Source organism: Balearica regulorum, chromosome 17 (genome assembly GCF_011004875.1).
Source record: "Balearica regulorum gibbericeps isolate bBalReg1 chromosome 17, bBalReg1.pri, whole genome shotgun sequence".
Classification (NCBI taxonomy): domain Eukaryota; kingdom Metazoa; phylum Chordata; class Aves; order Gruiformes; family Gruidae; genus Balearica; species Balearica regulorum.
Window position 1 is genome coordinate 9331230 of NC_046200.1, and position 22206 is coordinate 9353435.

Here is a 22206-nt window from a genome sequence, read left to right on the forward strand (position 1 = left end):
TATCATGTGCCTTAAAATTTTCATGGTAGAATAAAAAAAAATCAACAATGTGTTTTCTGTAATACTGCTCAACATTCTCTCTGTAGTTTAGACTGGTGGGATTTTGCATTGTATTTACACTGTACTATAAACTGAAACACTTAGAATGATTTGATTTTACAAGTATGGAGAGGAAAAAAAAAAGGTGGATTATGCTTTTCATAGAACAAATGTTACTGTGACAGAATGTATTATTATTATAGGATATTTCCATAACGCAGACAAGTAGAATGCTTGTTAGAAGCCAGGTATGTAGGATAACAATTTGGTGTGTTTTCAATAAACCATGCCTGGAATGAATACATGTGCCATTGGTTATCTTTTGTTACGTCAGGTATCTCAAATATTCTTTGGCTTTGCAACAGCAGTCTTCTGTGGCAGGGGATTATTCAACCCTAGCTCAGGTCAGTGCTCGTTAGTAAGAGGTCAGTAGTAATGACGGCAATTGGAAAATCCTTTAAACTAGTATAGCATAAAATTTTTGATCCATTGCCATATGCTGGAGTTGTAGCATGAAGTCCTGTAAGGACCATGGACTGTAGATCGTGAGGGTTTTTTCCTTTTTAATGTACAAGCGTATTTCTGTGGGAAAGACAACTGTGATACTGTTCAAAGGCCTGCACATTTGGGACCACAAGCCTAACTTGCTGATGGCTTTTCCATTTTTGGAAATGACTAACTTTTCCCAATTTAGTCATAAAATCCATGTAACTTTACAAAAATTTCACATTTTTGAAATGTGTGCAAGTATTCTTACATTTATAAGTGTGTAAGAATAACAAAATCTTGATGTTTGAGGTTTGGTTGACATGAGAAATTGTTATTTTGGGAATGCGCCAAATAATTTACATTTGTTGCTGTGCGGGGAAGAAGAATCCTGATACTGAAAAGTCAACCATGTATTTCAAGTAATAGCCAGTTACTGACAGATCTTAATTCTTGAGGACTGCCTCTCCCTGGCATGTTCATAAGATCACTAGGGAGACTGATGCTCCTAAAAACATCATACTTACTGCTGTACCTTCATGAAGCATGACAAAACCCAATAAATCTTGAAATAAGTGTTCTGCAAGATCTTACAGATAGAGTGGAGGTCAGGTTTTCTATGAGTGAAAGGTTGATGAATCATTGCCAGTAACAGTTTGCCATATGTTAATTCCTGATTGTACCATTCACAGCACTATAAGGTTCCATTTACTTGCAAATGCTTGCAAACAGTACTTGGAAGGTCATTTTCAGCTTCTCTTCCCTCCTTATTCCAGATGTCCTGAATGCATCCCCAGGAGTTATGTAAAATCATCTCTGGATTTTGTTCTTGCAGGTGGAGAATAGTTTCACAAGTGCTGTGGTAAGATATGGGCTCTTGGGCTTGGCATCTTGCTTCTAGGTATCATCGGTGTTCCGCTGCAGCAGGAAATCTGATTTTTTTCTTTGTGGATGCACTAGTATGGCAATGAATAGCAGATGCTGTAGGTAAGGTACTGAGCTAAAACAAATACCTTGTTTCTACAACTGACCTTTTATAGCTGTCAAAGTGATTTCATTTCCAGCTTATCACAGGTTGGGTAAATGAAAGCAATGAGTCCTCCAGGTGAAAGGTTAACCTGGTAACAACAGGCAAGAAATATCACAGCCTTCATTTGTTTCAGGTTTCAGCAGTTTCTTGGGGGGAATATTCTGTCCTCATGGGTCTCTTCCCCAGTGTCTTACTGTGAAGGTCTCTGTGCAACTGAAGCACAGCAATGGCAGAATCTCATTCTGGTACAAGCTGACAGAGGGGACTTTTTACAATGGGAAGTTGTTTTATAATGGAACCATTAACTGAGTTGTAGAGAAAAAACTCTTTTAGTACATTTAATGTGCGTGCACAGCAAACTTATCTAGCTGTTATTCATAAGATACCTTACAATTGCTTCCTAACTGATTGACTACTCAACCAAATAAGCACACATCACTGACCTTTGGTGGGAGAGTTGGGATCTCGGTGGTCTCTTCATTGCTACCCTTGGAGGGGTTTCTGTATGTTCTCTTCACTGCATCTAATGCTTGACTCATTGTTCAAAATTCTTCGGAGGGGTGCTTTGCACTTCCTCGTACCAATGGGATGAAGCACGATCCTATACAAATGTATGATGACTACTGTTTGCTCTGTTGAGTAATTTCTGCCATAAGGATTGCTATGTGGATGCAGTTATGCTCAATTCGGTATTAAATTAGGAAGCGAAAGGGACTTGTGCTGGGTTTGACTTCCTCATAAATCCTTCTGCTCTCTTGTACACTGATTTAAAGAATCTGTTCAATATTTTGAAAGACAAACATCATGTCCCTTTGAGGTAACAGAGGCTCTGGCAGAAACCACACCTTACTTTTAGGTGTCGTCTGAATCAGACAAGGTAGAGAGTAGCTGTCATTTGGAGAATAGATCTCAATTAGCAGTATTTGATGGGCTCAACTATTTGTGACATGAGTTGTGAGAACTGGCTGAAAGCTGTGTGTTGTTTTAGGGGAGTTCTTTCCATTGGGAGCTGTCTATCAGTGCTATGCTCTCAGTGGGCAGTCTTTCAACACATGCTTCCAGATGCACAGTTCCATACCTGTTTGGTGCAGGAATAGGTTATGTCTTCTAATTGCAATAGGCTGATGTTGCAGTAACACTCAGTAGGTTTTTAGAATATATTTGAATGAGAAGATCTGTTGTCTATCTTTTGCTTTCTCCCAGAATTCAAAGCATGACTTTATTCTGAAAAGTAACTCTTCTCCCTGGGAGATTTCACATTTATGTGTTAGCAACTCCGGATCATATTTGCTCAACTGACCAAAATCCTTTTTTCTAATTGTCAGTCATGCATAGACAGGCTTTTTCTTTTTCAACCCTTGCCACCAATAATTAAGAACATTTCAGAAGTGTGGTCAAGTGGAAAAAAATTTCTTGCATATGAAATTCTGTAAATAATCTGATGATACATACACTGTGTTTATTGTTACAGTCTGCTATGTGGGAGATCCTGTCTAATGGATTAAAATACCCTTTTTATACTAAAAGGTGGCTGTTATATTTGCACATATATTTCACATGTATTATTCGCTAATGCATCTTTTGAAATATCCATGCTAACTCTACAGGTTCCTTCCTTCCCTAATTTTCTTGACAGTCTTTCAGACAGTAATTTTGGCTGTTAACTAGCAGTAGGAATGTATTTTTCTGATCCTCTCTTGCAAAGTGCAGAACAGTCTACCTGTTTACTCTTACGCATCCTTCAGCATGTATCTGAGATTTTGGGTTGTTTATCAATATGCGTTAAGTGCCCTGCTATGGTAGGAGTGTCTCTTTAGATGCAAAGGTGTTTAAAGCCAGAAGCAAAAGAGGATTCTTTGGAGTTATGACCTTAGATGTACAGAAAAAAATTTTGGTTAACTGTATCCAGATTTTTCAGTGTGCTCTAGAAACTTGTGTATGCCAGTAAATTGGCTTGAAGATTATTTTCTTTTGCAAGTGTTGCAAAAATTGCTTGGAATCACCTGAAGGACTTTGGCACGGTGACTTTGAGTTGAGCCTGAATACCAAAAGGACGTGCTGCTAAGGAAGCTTACACAATAAATCATTGACTTATTCACAGTATGAGATGGAAGTGTTAGAACTTGGGGTCTGCTCCTATGCACAACAGCACAACGGAGTCACAAGAGGCTGCTTCTGCGTAATCTAACCCAGTATAGTAAATCTCGTGTCTTTTTCAATGTGACGGAGTTTAAGTTGTTAAAGAAACTCTGATGATGTTGCCTTCTCATATCCCTGTGAAATGCACTCATTATAAGCTGGCTGGGTCACCATGGTTTGCTTGGACCATTTCTAAACTGTTCTAGTTTTCTTTTAGTGGGCAATTCTCTGGTGTGCTCGTTATTGGATTTTCTGTAGCACGTAGACCAGGCTAGATATCACCTCAGTAAGGTGAGCTATAAAAAGAAGCAGCTGGTAGCAGGTCTGAAAGAATCCATAATGGGAAAGATGAGAATGGTTATCCCTGATTTTCACTCTGATTTTCAGCTGTTGGATCTTTCTGTGGCTGTTCCAAGGCTGGAAATCCCAAGTGCAGTGGAGAATTCATGGGAAACAAAGGAAGTCATATGCCTGCTCTATTGTTTTTTAGTTTTTATTTATAAATGCGACCATTGCCTCATTATATCATCACAGCAGGACACGCCAGGAAATGCCAGTGGATTTTTGCATTGTTCAGGTGAGTTAGACTTCAGATTTGGCTTTGTATCTTCTCAATGACAACTGTCACTATTCACATAGTGTTATCAGCACTGAGGTTAACCACGGTGTACAGGACCCACCTGATAAAACCCATTCTCTCTGGTCGTTATTTTTATACAGTGTCTTAAACATACACAGCACTTACGAGTGAGCAGCTTGCCCTGTCCCTAAAAAGCACACACTATGTATATACAATATAATGAGGGGATAACTAAATATGAGCATTTTCTCAAGGTCTCTGATACTATGCAGTTTTGGTGTTCTTTTGGAAAGAGCCTGCTCCTTTTGTTATCTGTCTGTTACTGTGTTTTATTTTAATCTATTTACTACTTCAGTTTTCCCTACCTCTGCACGAGCAGATTAATAATTTTATTTGTCTTCTGCAAAATTCTGTTTTATTTTCTCATCACTGCATGGGTCTTTCTTTCACATAGAAATTATTAACTTCTGCAGTAACTTCTGCAAAAATCTGATATCACAATAGGAGCCCTAAGTGTATTATGTGGGATTAATTTAGCAAAATCAGAGCTCCTGAAATGGTCTTTTCTTGCATCACACATGCTTTTTTCCACTCTTGATAACAATTAATCAGGTTTGGTTGGGGACAGAAGTCTTCAGAAGTTGCAGCAACTTCAGAACTTGCAGCAACTTTCTCCACCTCACCCTTTTGTTTGAGCTCAAAATAACAGACTCTGTTGTTCAATGATATGTTGGTCAAGACAAGGCAATGTGCATCACCTTGGGTTTGCTGAATTATGTGAAACAATGGAACAGGCCTTTGAGCAATTACCCTACTTACTCCTGATCTTGGTTTCTACCTGACCTAAAATAATCTCCACTAGCGCTTGCTTTAATTACAGGCTCCGAAATAAAAATAAAAAAAACCCCACAAATTTAAAGCATGGACAAGTTAACCTGTGTAGTTGCATTTACATAATTTGAAACAAAGGTTGAGTATTAATAGCTCTATCCCAAAAACACAGCCTTTTCCATAGCATCTTCCACTTTCATATATTCCAGGTGAGATGGGTAGTTAGTGCATTGGAAACGGGGGTTGTTGCGGATATACTTAAGGAATTCTGGAGCTCCTGGGACGATGATATTGTCAGCCAGAAGAACTGAGCCTTTCCTCAGCAAGTTGCATTCCTAGAAAGAAGAGAAACTGCTTCATGGTGGCTGTTAAGCAAACATTGGCTTGAATGTAATGTGCTTTCATGTTAATCATGTCATACTCGAGTGCCTGCATCCAAAAACCCATTGCACTATGGTTTGGGGGGAAGAAAAGACATGGGAGAAGCCGAGTAACTCCAATCCTTTATGGTCATGTGTAATATGCTGACTTTTTCCGTTAACACAATCAGCAGAACATTAGAGATGCTGATAACATGTTGGGTCATTCGGGTTCAGAAACAGCAAATCAAGTACAGTGGAGGTGTGCAGTTTGCTGCTCAGATTGTTTCCAACTACATCTACATGATCAGTAAGACAGTTTTGTTTTGGCTCTCATGCCTAATGTTTGAAAACTTTCTTTAATATAGCATTAGAATGTTGTTGTAGCTCTTAAGGTCACCTGAGAGACTGGCAGGTACCAGTCTGCTTTGGCCAGTCTCAGTCAAACTCCAAAACCACTAAATGAGAAAAGACATTTTCTGTGCTTGTTTTTCTTTCATCTTGTACAACTTTCTGCCATTTTGTTCAGGAACTGGGCATGAAGCAGGGTTTGTGCACAATGAAGATCTCTCTGACAAATTTCCACAAGGCATAATTAACTTGCAATATTCACTTCAAGTCCAATGTTTATCCTCAAGTACACCTACAAACCTAATTTTTACTGGTATTTTTGTCTAGTAGAAGTCGCTTATCAGAGCTTACCAGCTGTTTTAGAACAGAAAATCTGTAGTTAATCAGGCTGCTGGTTATCCTGTGGTTACAGGCAGCATTTGTAGCCAAAACATGGGGCGGCTTTTGTCGCTCCCATTATATTACAGAAGTCCTGTTCATGAGAGTGCTGTGGAGGCTGTTTAGCTTACTACTTTTGCCTCTCATGACTGAACACCAGTCAGTACAGTAGAAGCAATTTTAGAGACATGGCAAATATCCTCCAGTCTGTTTCTATCACATGGCTTATAGAAGCCTAGAAATGACAACATACTGTATTCTCCACTGGTCATCAGGATTTCAGATGCTCTTTGTGTCAGGCTTTTCTAGAGGTGCATGAAAAGGAATGCTCTCTGGGCCACTTTCAGTATATATTTTATCTGAGTATTTTCTATTCATATTTCATATTTACTATTCATATTGCAATACATGCCAAAATTGCATGTTAGAACGTTTGTAACATCTGAGAAAATGTGAGGATCTTTTCTTCACCTTTCTCCTCTTAATTTCATGGGTTTTTAAGAGAAGCAACTTTGTGTCACAGTTGCATCAGACTCACTGCAGATGGAACTAAACTGTTTGGTTTGGCTGTATTGTGAAGATTAAGCTCTGATAAGGATGTGATAGCTCTTCCCAGTGGAAAGAGCTCAGTCATCCTTACACAGCTAAGTTGAAAGAAAACATTCTCTGGGTACAAAATAACTGCAGAGAGGGAACATTTTCTTCAGCTGCTGTTGTGTAAGTTCAATACTGGCTGTTCAACCCCAAACAAATTCCCTTTTCAAATAGCTATCTGGACGATAGGCTGAAATTAAAAAACAGGGGAGCCTGGATGAGAAAATAATGTTGTAGTCCTCAAGCAGGGGTCAGGAAGTAGTTAGCAGGTTCTAAATGTAAGAGGTAGCCTCAAAACCAGTATATTTGTGAAGAAAATAATTGAAGAAATTACACTTCCATACAAATAGTTAGGCAGTTGTAGAAAATTTTATCAGCCTGCAGCTCCAGTGGTAGATACAGATGTTGTCAATCTCAGTTATTTAACACATGAAAATGCCTTTCGATCCGGAAGTCCTCTAGTAATCATCTCACCTATCATTGCCTACTGCTGTTACAGCCAACTTGTTTTCTAATGCTAACAGTGATGGTTAAGGCAGGTTGGGAAGAAATGAGCATAATTTTTCCACATTCAGGGCTGGAGATAGAGATGGACAGCACTTCGCTAGCAAGTGCCTGACTGGGGCAGTCTGCATGTCAAAGGTTGCTATGGAGCCAATTAATTAGGTGGCATAAAGACTCACAGAAGATGATACCTAGCTGTGCTACCAAAATAGTATTTCATCAAAAGGCTCTGTTGGCACCACAGACCCAGGCAAAAAAAGGGGTACTGAGGAAACTAGAGAGGTGGAGCTGGGATATGAAGGTCCTAAGTCACGCCTGCTCCCAGGATCAAAATGGTTTTGGGTCAAGTCTTCTGGTTAATGATCATGCAGACACTCCTCCTAGGGAGTGTAAGACCCAGACCATACACTTCTCCAGGCTAGGATTTCTACAACAGACTCATTTGTTCAGGAAACAAAATGGTTCAACAGTATTTGCCAAGTCCTGAGCTATGTAGTACCAGCAGTTGTCCCTAACAAAAGTTTGGGATCCTGTCCCCCAAATCCTCTGTTCTTGTAAGGTTGCTATTTTGGCTGCCGTTCTTCATTTTACAGAGGATGAGGTTCTTCACAAAGAATATAGTCCTCACAGACATCAAGGTATTTGCTATTTTACTGTTAAGACTGGAATTGTGTAAACTGACCTGAAGCAAGATGGTGTCTGGTGCGTATTTCTCTTTCCAGTGGTCCAGGAAGACAAAATCCAGAGTATCCACTTCATATTTTTTCTTCAGCTGGGGGATAATTTCCTCCGAAGGGCCTTCTAGGAGTTTTACCTGAAATGCAAATCCATCTGATGAATTGTGAACCATTAAGAAAAAGCACATGTCTTTAGCTCATTTTAAATTGTGGCCAGACATCAGCGATTCTGTTTATAGCTCAGTATTGCATCAGTTGAATTATTTCATAGATTTAGATCAAGTGTACTTTTTTCTTTCTGACAAATCAACTCAGTTATGTTCCAAAATATGGATTTGAGTGGTTTTGTTTTGGTTTTCCTTAAATAATAGCAGAAAAACTGACCTGTTGTTTCTATTGGATAGTGTGATTCTTTAGTGGAAACATGGGAATCTCCTGTTGAAAACAGTACTTTTAATTACTTTTTTAGTTACATTTCAGTTGAATCTTGTAGTCCAAGGGAAGCAAAAAATACTGAGAACAGGTTAGTTTAGAATAAAGTTGGAGGGTACAGTATGTAAAATTGATACAGCCAGTAGAGGGAGAAGGCAGGACAGAGGCTATTATATCTTCCTCACAGGTCTATTGGCATAAGTACTGTTAAGCTGGAAGAAGCTGCTGCACATTGATTTGTTAAGTAAGTGCCATATTCTGAGTGGAGGGGAAAAAAGGTAAGGAAATCTGGTTTATGACTTATAGCTGATCAGGAGATTAAATCAGATGGGGAAAATGCAATTTTAGATGTCACTAGTACTTCAGGTTATCTTCAAGAAGTTAAGAAACACATTAGAAGATCTCATGGTGGGATTTATTTCCTCTAGTTTTATCATCTACATTGAAATGAGTTGTCTAGTCGAATAGACAGGCACTTCAGGCATGAATCCCCTGACCTGCTGTAGATGTCTGCCTTGGGCTGAGAAGGATTATAGGCTGGAAATATCTGCATCTCAACCAACTGTACAGAGTCAAAATACCTCAGACTGCACAAAATTTAGATATAAATATATTGTGACCAACTAGATTTGGGTAAGTACATCTCATCTGAAGTCCATTGCACATAACGCAACTGTTTCTTGTGAGCTTCTGTAACAAATTAGACTATGGTTCAGTTTTATGTTGTACTCAGTCTTGACACTGATTTGAACCTTATAGTGTAAAGAGAAAACCAATATTCTAGTCTAGCTTCTGGGAGGTAACATAGTGAAGTCCTCGGCTGTACTGCTGTGAGAGGTCAGGGACTAACTAGGCACAGAGCTAGTTAAATTAATGACTGTGGATGCAAGAGAAAAAAAGAATACAAAATGTCTATGAATAAATGTTGGATAGAAATCATAGAAAGACTTCCAATTTTCAGGAGGAGGAATCTGTGGGACAGTCTTGCAGTTCAATAATGGCAGTAAATCTAACCAGTTTTACAATAGCGATTACTAATTTCATGAAAAAGACTGTGTGTGCTGATGTCCTCTGACTAGAAGTGAAATAACCGACTCCGGAGCCTTTCTCCAGGTCTGTATTATTCTTACAGTCACTATGGGTTTTGAAAATAGCTCTCAGCTAATGGCCTGTCTACTGTACTAAACAGTGAATAGTGAAGAGGCCAAGCTGGAAGGTGAAGTCTAAATGTTTTCAAAATGTTAAGGAGATACTAATGTATATGATTGTTTCTGGTCTTGCCCCTAAAAATCTTCATCCTGACTCACATAGCAAAGAACTTTGGAGAACAGCCCTGATTGTTTTGGTCACACATACACACACATCTTGATAAGCCTCAAACTCTACCTTGACTTTCAGCTGGGTCTGCATCATACTTGGACCCCTGACTGATGCTAACAAATTTAGCTCACTTGCACTGTATATACAAAAGAGCAGACGACCTTGATCCTCTGCATGGACACTGGTAGTTTTCCTTGCTATCAAGCTTGATGGTTAAACTCTGCATGTTCCCAAACACTTAGAATGTTGTACTTGCTTGACAAGTAAAAAACAAATTCAAACCTATTATTGTTGTTTCTATGGATAAAGTCCCACTCTCAATGTATTACTTTCTCATACCAACCAGACACAAATGGAATTTACCTTATCTTGTACTCCAGCAAACTCAATCATCTGTTTAGCTATAGCAGCAAATTCTGGGTTGAACTCCACAGTGAGAAGACGAGCTCCTGCCTTCAGCAGCCGAGCAATCCTAACTGCTGAGTAGCCACAGTATGTTCCCAGCTCCAGTGCAACTGATGGATTGACTTCTTCCACTGTCTTGTCTAGAATTAAACCTGAATAAAATGGAAATAGGTTAACTTTTGACAAAATCAAACTGGTTTACATACAGAAGAGCAAGTTAGTGACAAGGAACTTACAAAGTCAATGTACTCAGTTGCTCAGGACATTAAGGGCTGATGTCAAATTATATACTGTATCCTTTGCAAATTGGCTTATCTGTGATCAAGTTGATCATTGACATTGTAAGTTTCAAAATGCAACCTTTCAACTAAAAAAAAAAAATCTTAGTTTCACTATATAAACATTTCTGAGTAAGGAAGTGTCTGAATTAACTAAAATATTTACAAGGGAAAATTTTACAAGGGAAAAATGCAGTGTTTTTTTCCCAAGAACTTATTGCAGAAACTGGTCACGCTTGGGAAATACCTAACTCCTGAATTTTGAGTGCTCAAAATTGTTGCAAGTGTTACATGCAGTAGTCGCATACAAAATTTCTTATCCTAAATATTTGTTTTTAAAGGGAAAAAGAAAAGTCTAGTTATAAAGTTGCAAAATATTTGGATTCACTAGAGGAATTTGTGGGATGGAAAAACATTAGTCAATTGTTAACAACAACAAAATGTTCCCAAAAAGAAGTGACAGTGTACTATACTCAGTCCTTCTGAAGAAAAGCATTTATTTGTGAGAAAACTGTCTCCTCTTACTTGTATGGCTAGAAACTAGATAACTAATCTGAAAAAGTATTTGAAGGGATTTTACACTGAGCCATGGAATTTTTCAATGTACATATACATTTCATTACATGATATTTGCCTGGGTGTCATTTGTTTATGAATAGTGTGATGATGATGCTTGCATCTTGAGATCATGTGGTCACTCTCAAAATCTTAGGAACTAAAGATGCATTAACTTTGATGGCACTTATCTGAGGAAAGGTCATCTTGTCAGAGCAAAACTAGAATGAAATTTTTAAGACTATAATCCCAAATGATCAAAGTTTAGAGCTTTAAGGATTCCTGCTCAGCCATTACCTACTGTTCTGTTGCCCTAAGCACCCCAGCCTCGTATGCAGAGGAGCTAGTTTCACAAAATGTACCCATGACAGAGAAGCATTTTTATTACAATGCTTTCAGTTGTGTTTCGTTAGCTATGTTAATCCAGACTAAGCAAATTTCCCAGCAAGAGGTACTTTTGTGTCTAATTCATAAGGGAACATATTAACTTTTTGCCATTACAGTTTTTTGAAAAAATTATCACTTTTCTGCAGCTAAGAAAAAAATGTTTGTCCACATACTTTCCTTTTGGAGGCAAGAACAACACAATTTACTTGCTAAGTAGCAACACTGTCTGATAGCTGATTTTGTGTATTACATAGGTAGAATTTCTTCCTTCAACAGTAACTTCTAACTTATACTTGCATACACAAAATTGATACAGTTTAAAATACTTTTTTTTTTTAATTTACTATCTTTTCATTAAGGATCTGAAAGTACTTAACATAATGAATTATGCCTTAAGGCCACCCTGTATAGGATCTGAAGTATAATACAACCCTAGATTTTTCCCATAAATCGTCACCCTCTGCTTACATGCTTGCAATGTACACAACGTACAAACCCAGATTTGGTCCTGTGACTCACTGGATACCCCTCTTAAAAGACATCTGCACAAGCATGCATCACTGTTTACAGAACTACTCTGCAACCACAAGGCTCTTGTGGGTTGGGTTTTTTTTTTTTGCAGCAGATGGAAGTTACCATGTGAATACAATAAGGTGTCCTGTACTGTGCTAGTCCTGAAGGATCTTTCAAGTGTCGATCCCTGCAGCAATTACCTTTTTCATTGCCCACATTCATGGCCCACTCCTTCTGGGAGCAGTACTTATCTATAGAGTCCATCACACTACAGGGGTCTCCTCGGACTGCATTCTGCAGCACGAAATTTAAAATCCTCTGTTCTTTGCTCTGATTCATGATGAAATTGGTTATTTTCTCCCGGATTATTTCATTCCAGATAAGGGCAGCAGTGCCGTTTTTCTTGATGAGCACCACAAAGAGCAGCAAAATGAAAAGCAGAACAATGAACAAAAGGACTGAAGAGCTCTCCAGCATCTGGAAGGAAACAGAAAAACAGCCCAGGGTTAAGGTGGCACAGGAGAGTGCTATTCTTTTTGTAAATATTAAGCTGAATAACCCACAACCAACCATACTGAACAGGAACATGCAAAGTTTAATTATGATATTGTCCAGAATAGCTGAAAATTACTTTCTGTCACTTGGTAATGGATGGTGCTCTGTGGCACTCCCTTTAGAAGCCAATTTTACAGGCAGTCAACAAGCAGCTTTAATGCTCTGGTCCCTTCCCCCACACATCTGCTCCTGGCTCCAAGCATGCCACTGCACAAGGAGCCTCTCAGCATCAAATCTGTTCTAGTCATTTTTCAAAGGATTTAAAATCTTAAATTAGAGCATGCTATGTGATCCCACTCTCCTAATTTTTTGAGCCTTGGGAAACTTCTAAGCTGGTCTCGGTAAGAAAATATGGAACGTCTCACCCTTTAATTTTGAGCACAATATCAGCAGAAACTGGGCACTGTTAAGTAATGTTCTGTTTCAAATCCCTCTGCAGGTGCTAAGTTACTACCTTGCATGCAGACCTCTTTGCTAGCACCTGCCCCTCTTGGATACTCTGCAGAGAACCTAAGCTTGATGTTTCAGTAGGACTCAACCTGCCTCTTTCCTTTCAGAGCCTGCTGCACAGGGACCCAGGTGGAATGGTTTATAGAAGACAGTAGCCTTTTCCCTGCTTATAAAACCTTTGACACAAGCCATCAGTCTGATAGTTTTGAGAACAAAAGATACATTTCCTTTTATAAAGTAGGGATGTTTTCTCACTGGTTATAAAAACATAAAGCTGAATCCCTGAATCAGAGAAGAGCTCAGTCCCATGAAATTCAAGAGATGTAACAAAAGGGTATATTATACCTCTCTGATGGGCCAGCTCAAATTATCTGATGGGACTGTGCCTATTTTCCCCCTGAAATTCAGTGTCATACCTGCAGGTGCCTGTGTGTGTGCAGCATGGTTGGTGTATGTTTCTGTTTGTGAGTTTAGGCCATCTGAACACAAAGCTCAGCAGATGGGATGCATGTCACCCTGTACAGCTCAAGCAACAAATCCTGTCAAAGCCATTTACTCAGATGGATTTCAGACAAGCCAGTATGCAGGAAGGTGCATTTACTTCCATGCAGGAGTCACAGCACAGAAGATCTGATAACAAGTTCTTAAAATTAATGAATTGATTTAGCCTTTGAAAGGCTGCCAAACTAAGGGTTGCGATTTGCCTGAGGATTCTCTGCATGTGAAGGTCCTCTGGTACAACCCAAAACACAGCATATTTCTGATGATGTAGCTTATAACACCTCACTTTTCCACCTCTGCTTCCCACAAGTGGGTGCTGACAGTTACACACCAGGAGAGCACAGGTTGGAATGTGCTCCAGTTAGTATTCAGATGAATGAATGCCAAGTTCATTTGTTCTTTAAGTCTAAGTAGGCATTTGAACACAGGTCTAAAGGATTTAGAATCAATTTCTTAACCTCTGCAGGGTGCCTTGGGTTGCACTGGTTTTTAAACTGTTATTTTTAAAGAACACAATACTCAACTCTTTCTAGTCTCTGATTATTTCTATTAAGTCTCTTTCTCTTCCAGCTTGCTAAAAATGGTGAACAGTTTTCACTTGCACTTGTATTAATGTTCTACCTACTTAGACTTCAGCAAAAACATTGGTCCAACAGGAGCTACATCCTCCTCAAAATTTTGCTTAAGTTGCCCAAGACAGAGGTAAAGGGGCTACATGATTAGCCAAATAGTCCCCCCAGATCTCTTCCTACCTGTTCTTGCTTCCCTTTTTTGTTTGTTTCCCCCAAAACTGTCCCAGGAAAATCCTAAACTTCATGGGTAGTCAGACCTCCCTTCTGTAGCGGAACTTGACACACATTACGCATGGGAAAAATCTACTCCATTGCTTTAAATTTTGCATCATCATGCAGAACAGATTTTGAGTTCAGAAGATGACTGAGTTTCCATGGAGATATGCTCAACCTACAATACAGCCAATGTTTGTTCACCCATCCACTGATCTTAGTTGCATAGCAAGTGTGATTTCTTTGGAGTAGTTAAAACTCTATTGCTTTTATGTAGTTGCTAATGTTAATACTACCTTTAATGCTTTCCTTGCAAGATCTGACCTGAAACATTTCCTTTCAGGGCTTGCCAGCATCATAAGCACATGAAAATCTTGCTGCTTGGACTTTCTGAATTTTGTTTCCTAGCTAATAAGAACCTGTTTCTTTACATCACCAGGATCATAAGGGCCTGGATGTTAATTTTCCTTCTTCCCTTCTATGCACTAGTAGTTCTACTGATCAGGCCCAATTGTCCTGTACCTTCCAGATGGGACTTCTGCTCTTTCTAGTTGTTCTACATGAAGATGTTCCATGTTATCTGTTCTCTGAAAATATCGTTAGTAAAATATTTCTCTAGCTTCACTTGGCTTGTCTTCACTTGGTTTTCATGGCTTAGTTGATCGTATGGTGATTGTTGATGGACCTTCCTGCCTCTGGACAAGGGAAACTGCGTGAGCTCCGCATACCAGTGACTCACTTGGTGGCAGTCCAACTGTATTCAGGTCCGTCTAGAACTGAAGACTGTTGGCATTCAGAATTGTTTCAGACTACTGCCAGACATAATCCTCTGGTTACAACAGATACTTTGGCATCCTCTGAGTACAACTTGTCACAGGCTGTTGCTTTGGCACTGCAAGATTCTGTCGGTGTGTTTGGGGCTGCCCTTCAGAAATCTGTGGGACAGCAAGAATGGATGATAGTTGCAGCATCAACTAGGTGGTGTATTTTTTGAGGAACAGCTTTCTTCCTTTATTGCTTAGTATAGATATGAGACCATTTGGTAAGATTTCTCGAAACAGGGAAGAGATAGCATCTGTAGGCTAACTCAGCCCCACTCCTTGTCCTGCAGGAATGCTGAGACTTCTTTTTTGGACAGGGAACAGACTGTGAAGATTTCTTTTTATATGCTAACAAAAAGGACTTACTTGACAGTAAAATCCTGCCCCTCCATTTTCATATTGCTCCCCAGGCAGAAAGGGTATGTCAGCAAACCAGATTCCCATTGTCTTATTTTCCCATGCTGCTACAGGCTTTATACACCAAAATTACAAGACATCACATGCTCAAAAGCCCATGTATTAAAGAAGGTCAGCTTCTTCACTGTCTGCAGCCTGTGAAATGCTATTTCTTAACATGTCTCTGTTAGCCAGAGCAGAGAAAAGCACTCAACTTTAATTAGACCTGCTGATTTTTAGTAACTTCAGCTGATCCTTATTTGGACAGTAGTATCCTTTTAAAGATTTTGTTGTTTTAAAAGAATGCACTTTGTGCAGAGAAAGACACCTTGTTTGAGATGTACATGCCATATCTTTTCAAAGGCGTAGATTGTATTTAGGCTGCTGCCACCCACATCACGTACTGCGCTGTGACATCCTGATATCGACATGCAACTGGCTTGACTAAAAGGTGTAATTTGGGATACACTTCTGAACTGTGCAGATAGCCATAATCTCCTATCTCTTCTAGCCATTCCTTATGCAAAAGCATGAGCAGGCTGACAGCCCTTTAGCTTATCTAGAAGGGCAACAACTGATAGTTCTGCTGGGCCAACTGGGAAACAAATTTTGGATCTTCAGTTATGAAATCTTATTGCTTCAAGTTCACCCACAAATCCCCTCTGAAGGCCAAGTATTGACCTGCATTTCTCTTCCTTCATATCTAGACTGGTGAATGGCTGTTAGCACTGGTTTGTTTACACATTTTGTGTAACATATTTGTCAAGAAGACAAAAAAAGCTATAAATTTAAGCTCAAATGTGTGTGATTCGGGGATAGTCTTAGATCTAAAGCAAGGAAGCAATTCAGCTTGGCTGTTCCTATGATCAAGTGCTGAGAGGGATCTATTTCTGACAGTGCCTCGATCTTTGCACTTCTGAGTCCCACATGAATGCTACCACATGTAACAGCAGAGCCCACCTGCCTCGACAGATCCTTAGAGGTTGCTCACAGGTAGCAACAACCTATATAGTGCCTGCTGGTTTTTTCCGTTCCTACACAAGTTCACTTTTTCTGCTGTATCAAGAAATGTTTTTCAACTACTGGGGTTTTATTATTATTATTGCTTTATAACACCTCAGCGCCCTCATAAACTGTCGGTACGGGTTGCTCTTAGCAGAGCTCCTTTAGGAGGCAATTATCTTGAAATCCACTTTCCAGAGAAGGTAACTTTTAAAAGGAGCAAGAGACACATCTTGTTTTTCTTTTCCTTCTTCTTTTTTAAACACAGTTTCTTTTTCTAAGTTTGTCCCTCTTATTTTCTCTCTTCTTAGATGTGAAAATAAATTCAGTAATCGCAGTAGACTATAAAAGCAGCCTGCCAAGAGCAAGATGCATTGGTGATGGTCATGCATCCAGAAGGGGAAAAAAAAATCTGTACCAAAATAGGTAATTGCTTTCATATTCTTAACTGGAAAACATTTGATATGAAAATTAAGTGCGTAATTCAACCAATTTAAAACTACCACTACCTAAGAGACAGTCATGTTATGACAGCTTTAGAAAATACAACTGTAATTTTAGCTTTAATATGGATTCATGAGATTCATTAAATATGCAATAAAACTTAACTTGCACAGTCAAGTTTCCCATAACCACTTATTACAAGGCAGTCACTCTTATTATTTAATGCTGGTACTGAGGTTCCAGATACACAGGTTAGCACTGCAACCTCTTCTGTGCATTAGAAACACCATGATAAAGTTAGTCTTCTCTTTGAAAGCTAAAATTTGAAGTGGAAAATAGTAGGCAAAATGAAAAATTCAGCAAGGGAATAAACAGAAAACTGGAGGGATAACATTATGGAAAGAAATGAATAACATGTATTACTAAATCTGCTTTTGAGAAGACAGAGTTTAAAAGAAAACATATTAAAATTTCATGCCCAAACCTGTCAAACTACTGACAAGTCTTTCTAAAGCACTGGGTTATTTTCTTATGCATCTAATCTTACTCATTTTGGCAGGTTTCATAAGACCACATCATAATTTGATAATGCAGTTCAGCAGTTTTTCCCTGATGCAAACCATAATCAAATGATCAGCATTTGAATGGGAGTACCTCTGTTTCAGCTTACAGACATTTCAAAAGACACTTTCAAAGAGAGAAGAAAACACAAATTGTGGGAATCTGCTGCCCCGGCTTACCTGCCCTTGAAGACAAAATACCTAAGTCATTCCAATGGCTACAAAAGAAACCTCAAGAGACTAGCTCAGACTATTATTATGGCAATAGTTGTTAAGTTAGGGGATTCACTACCCTCTTACTATTATATGATCTCCAGTTTTTCTAAAATCATAAACATGCCCATGTGATAGAGTACAAAACAATATATCCTGTTCTTTATTCTTGTACAGGTGACTCCAGCCATTTCACCAAAGGTTACAATAAGGATATTTCAGTAATGCTATTTATCAGTCCTTCTGGTAAATTTTTTCCAAGTACTGTTAAAAAATAATTGGTCTTAGAATTTCCTGAAGTGAAAAAATAAGGATTAGAACAATTGTTAACATCAATTTTTAAAGTAACTCTGAGTAACCAGACAAATTCGAGTTGAGATTTTTCTCAGTGTTTCATAAAAACTGTATTAAGTTTTCATAATACCGTTAGAGGAAGGTGTATGGAGATTTGATCTAAACTACTGATTGCTACTGTTTCTTTCTCAGATTCCAAAACAACCTCCATCTGCTAAAACCTGCTATTTACTGAGAAGAAAAATAAAAATGTTGTAGTAAGCACCTTTAAATGCTCTGAGTTTTAATAAGGACATATACCTTAGAGAGTTTCACACTTACTGGATTAAAAAAGTATCACATCTGATTATTTACCTATTCTGAAGTTCAGTTCATTACATTATGAGTAATTAACAAGACCTCATTTCCTACAGATGCAAAAATAAGAGATGACAGGTATTAAAATACTTGCGAGGTTGAAAACCATTGGATAGAACATTTTTCTAATCAAGGCAAATCCTTATAAGCCTAATTACAGAACCTCTCATTACAATTTTAGCTTGGATAAACTCATAATGCTTTGCTTTGTACTGAAAATGAAGTCCTAAACATAATCACAAAAAAAATCTCTTCTGCAAAGACAGCATGTACATTAGACTGCCATCCTCCAGAACTGTAGTGAGAGTAAACTTTGTGATCTTGAGTCAGGGGACTTAGGTTTGAGTCTCATTTTGACAATATTTTTCTGATCACATCTTGGGTGAGCTGTCTTACCTACCTCTTTGTTGCCACAACAGTAAGTTAAAGTTACTGCTACTTCTATAACTTTCAAGGTGATGTAAAGCTGAATTAATCTTTGTCAGAAAAGTCCCTGCTATGGATCTATGGATAACACCTGAGGAAAGGCAAAGTGATTTTATCTGCATTAACTAAAGAGATCAGTTTTGGGATACCAAGACAGCAAATGCCTATGTAACATTATTATTCCTGAGTTTATGAACAACAGGGAAAATCTGGAGACAAACAGTGCTTCAAATACTTTCCTTAAGTGATTTCAGCCTGCTCACAAATCAGGCCTTTGAGGAAAGATGATGTTACATCCAATCTAGCTATAATTTTTCATGCTTTTAATCTAACTGCCAAGTACCGGTTGGTTGTTTAAGAGTTTATTACGAGTCTCCAAGCATCCAGACAGTACTTTAGCATTCTGATGCTAAAGGGTTTAGAATCTAATTTAGACTTTATTAGCTCACATAACCTGGTGAATGGAGAGTGCTTGGTAAATTTCTACCATTCACAAAAGAATCTCTCCATTGGTCTGATGGTACTGAGGATGATAGAAATGGTCTACAATAGTAAAGTGCCTGGGGACAACAGGGCCTAACTCATTGCAGAGATACTGCTGCTAAGTCTGCAGAGAAAGGACTTTAATAATGCAAACAGATTTCTAGAGGTTTTTTTACAAAGGCCATACAAGTTAACAGATTAAACCCTCCCACACATGTACCCGTGTGAAGGAGGTAAGTGTACCCCCTATTTTTAGAAAAGAGTTAAAAAGGTTTAAATTCAAACTTCCTAAAAGCTTCTGCTTAAATTATGCCTTTAAGTATCTCATGCACTAAAGTATGCAGAGGATTTTCATATTAGTAAGGATATATTAGCTGTTAAGAAGCACTGTGAAAACAATGCAGAAGAGTCAGCACATTTCTACACATATTTTCACAATGTCTGTTGCTCTGTATTCAGCCAGAGGAGATCTGTGCTGTGCCATGACTGGGACTGGAGTTCTTGACTCTCTCTCCTATGCTGTCTTGAATGAGGCAATCTTTGTGTTGTGGCATTTTGCTCTTCTCGATCTTTTCCCAGAGTGAGAAAGGCAGAGTATTTTGGTCAGAAAGTCTAAACTAACTTCTGCCAAACATATTGTATCCTGTTGCTGTAGGCAACACAACTCAACAGCTTCATATTTTAGTACATTTAAAGGTAAAAAAAAAAATCTTTTTACCTCCTATTCTTTCCTTATTGTTTATGTATTTTCAAATGAGTGCAACACTGTGAAAAATAATCAGCATATTGCCAAATGTGAATAGCTTGTATTTCAGTGGAAACTGAGCCTGGGAGTTTGACATTCAGATTTTCCACTGACATAATGAAAACAAGCTGAACAGACTTTATATAATTTTTCACTAAGTATTTCTTCATGAAATCTAAATTTCCCTCTTCCTGGGTTTTTCTTCAAATTACTATCATTTAGCTTCACTATCATGACTACAAAAATTCTGACTTCTATAAATGCAAATTTCTGATGATTATTCACACCCCCCCACCCCCCCCCACCCCCACCCCCCGCCCCGCCCCAGCCCTTTTGTCTTGTCTTTTTCCCTCTTCTCTGGTTGAAAGGAAACAAATACGGTTTTTTTCTTACTGAATGAAAGGGAAAGAACAGAACAGTGCCTATTGCCTACTAAGTTTCATCAGGGTGTTTAAATCCATTCTCCCCAGATAGATTTCAATTAGGATAATTGCTACCCACTTAAAACTCCCTTCACAGCAGCCATTGTCTAAGCCTATTCAGTGCTATCACCCGAAGGAAAAGGTTTCTATAACGGTTATATGCCCCATAAAGAAGAACGGGGTTTAGAATAAACTGGCCACACAGAGAGACCTCATCTCCATCCAACAAGCAGGTCTGCATGGATCTGTAGCACTCTGATCCAGACTTGCCTAGTGAACACAGGATTAAAAGTGATTAAAGCCAGAGTTTGGGGTGAGAGAATTCTTCAAGGATAAGAAAGGCACTTTATTGGGCCTTGAGCAAAGACAGCTCAAAGGAAGAAGATCCTTTCAGGTACCCTTACAAAGCATTTGCTTCTGATAGTCCTTACTCCCACTCCAGAATTCTAGATGCGTTTGTACTATTTGTACTAATGTTTGAGGCCAGTGGCTGGCATAGCTCCGCTGAATTGTACAAATCCCACCCAGGAGGCAGTGGACTGCTAAAAGGAGAAAGTGCTCTGCCCTGTCAGCACACTAGGAGCTGGTCTGTAAAAAGTTTTCTCAACTGAGATTTTCACATTCTCCAGGGGGTAAAACAAGCTCCTATTGAATGATTTTGCCCCAAATGGAGTTAGGGAGAAAGGGCTGGAAGAGGAAAGACCAAAATGGCTAGTTGTCCTCAGCATAATCACTTGTGACATACCTATTTCACATTCTCTCTTTATATCACAGAGATCAAGGGCTGAATCCTCAGTGTCCCAAATCCCCACTGTGTGCTCCTGCCCTGCTTCCAAGGCTACCAGCTAATCTAGTGTAAATCTGTCTCTCTCCCAGCTTTCTGCTCTCCGCAAGCTGCTCTTCAGGCCATGGGGAGTGCACAACTGGAACTTGGTAATGAGGACACCCACTGAGGGATCGGAAAGATTAGGAAGGAAATTGCTGCTGAAATGATGGCTTATTTCTATGGAAATGAACAGCTCTAACAGGCCAGACAAGGTGGGATCCACCACAGCACAGCAGGTAACCAAAGCACTGCATGGGAAGAGGCAGCCTAACTCAGATAGAGCAAGGCATGAGACCTTGCTCTAAAATCCTGAGTGAATGCCCTCCCCCAGCTGGAGTGGGCACAGAGTGTCTTTTACTTTAGCTAGAAATTGCTTTCTGAGAAAACTGTCCTGAGAGCGTTTTAGTAAAACTGGTATGGATGGCCTCACACATTACGATTTGGTTTCAAGAACTGCTGCCAAAATTAGGGGTGGGGGTGGGGTGGGGTGTGTATTCAGAAAATTCCCAGACAGTTCTGATTCTAGTGATCCTGAAGGAATGCTGAAAGACAACAGTGTGAGACTGGCAGAGATAAACCTGATAGCAGCTGGAGGCTGCTAAGAAATATTGCTAAACTTGAGCGACAAGTTGTTTGCAGTGTTAATGTAGTTAAACTCTTTTTCCACTGATGCAAACTAACACTGTAAATCAGGAAAAATTTATTTTGAATTTAAATATTGCAATGCTGTGCAAATGCATGGGACTCTGAACCTGAGGGCTTTGTTAGAGTTGTCCATGGCTGAGTAAGCAGAAAAAAGTAAGCTTAAGCCCAGAGATGAAGTAAAGGTTGTTTATGGAGATCGTCAGTGTGACATGTGGTTGACGGTATTGGTAAATTTGAGTCTGTTTTTAAAGGACAGAAGGTAAAGAATGTCCCTAAAGGGCATCAGAAAGATACTCTATAAGCAGCAACAGGGCTAGCAAGCAAAAGTACTAGCTTTTTGTCTGTTCTTCACAGACATTTTGCTGTAGCAGAACTCCCTCTTGAGAATGAAAACCCCCATAAAATACAGCTGCAGCAACACAT

The 22206-nt window shown here is 39.0% G+C and overlaps 1 protein-coding gene across 7 annotated transcripts in view; it reads right to left on the reverse strand.

The window, feature by feature from the left end:
• Positions 1–195: 195 nt before the first annotated feature.
• COMT (catechol-O-methyltransferase) overlaps positions 196–22206 on the reverse strand; it is a 31074-nt gene continuing 9063 nt past the window's right edge. For all 7 annotated transcript variants that reach the window (XM_075769255.1, XM_075769257.1, XM_075769256.1 and 4 more), the window contains exons 2-5: positions 12059–12335; positions 10084–10277; positions 7974–8105; positions 196–5440 (exon numbers count right to left, since the gene is read on the reverse strand). In XM_075769255.1, coding sequence (XP_075625370.1) covers positions 5261–5440; positions 7974–8105; positions 10084–10277; positions 12059–12335 — 783 coding nt within the window. In that variant the 3' untranslated portion in view covers positions 196–5260. The remainder of the gene's footprint in view (positions 5441–7973; positions 8106–10083; positions 10278–12058; positions 12336–22206) is intronic.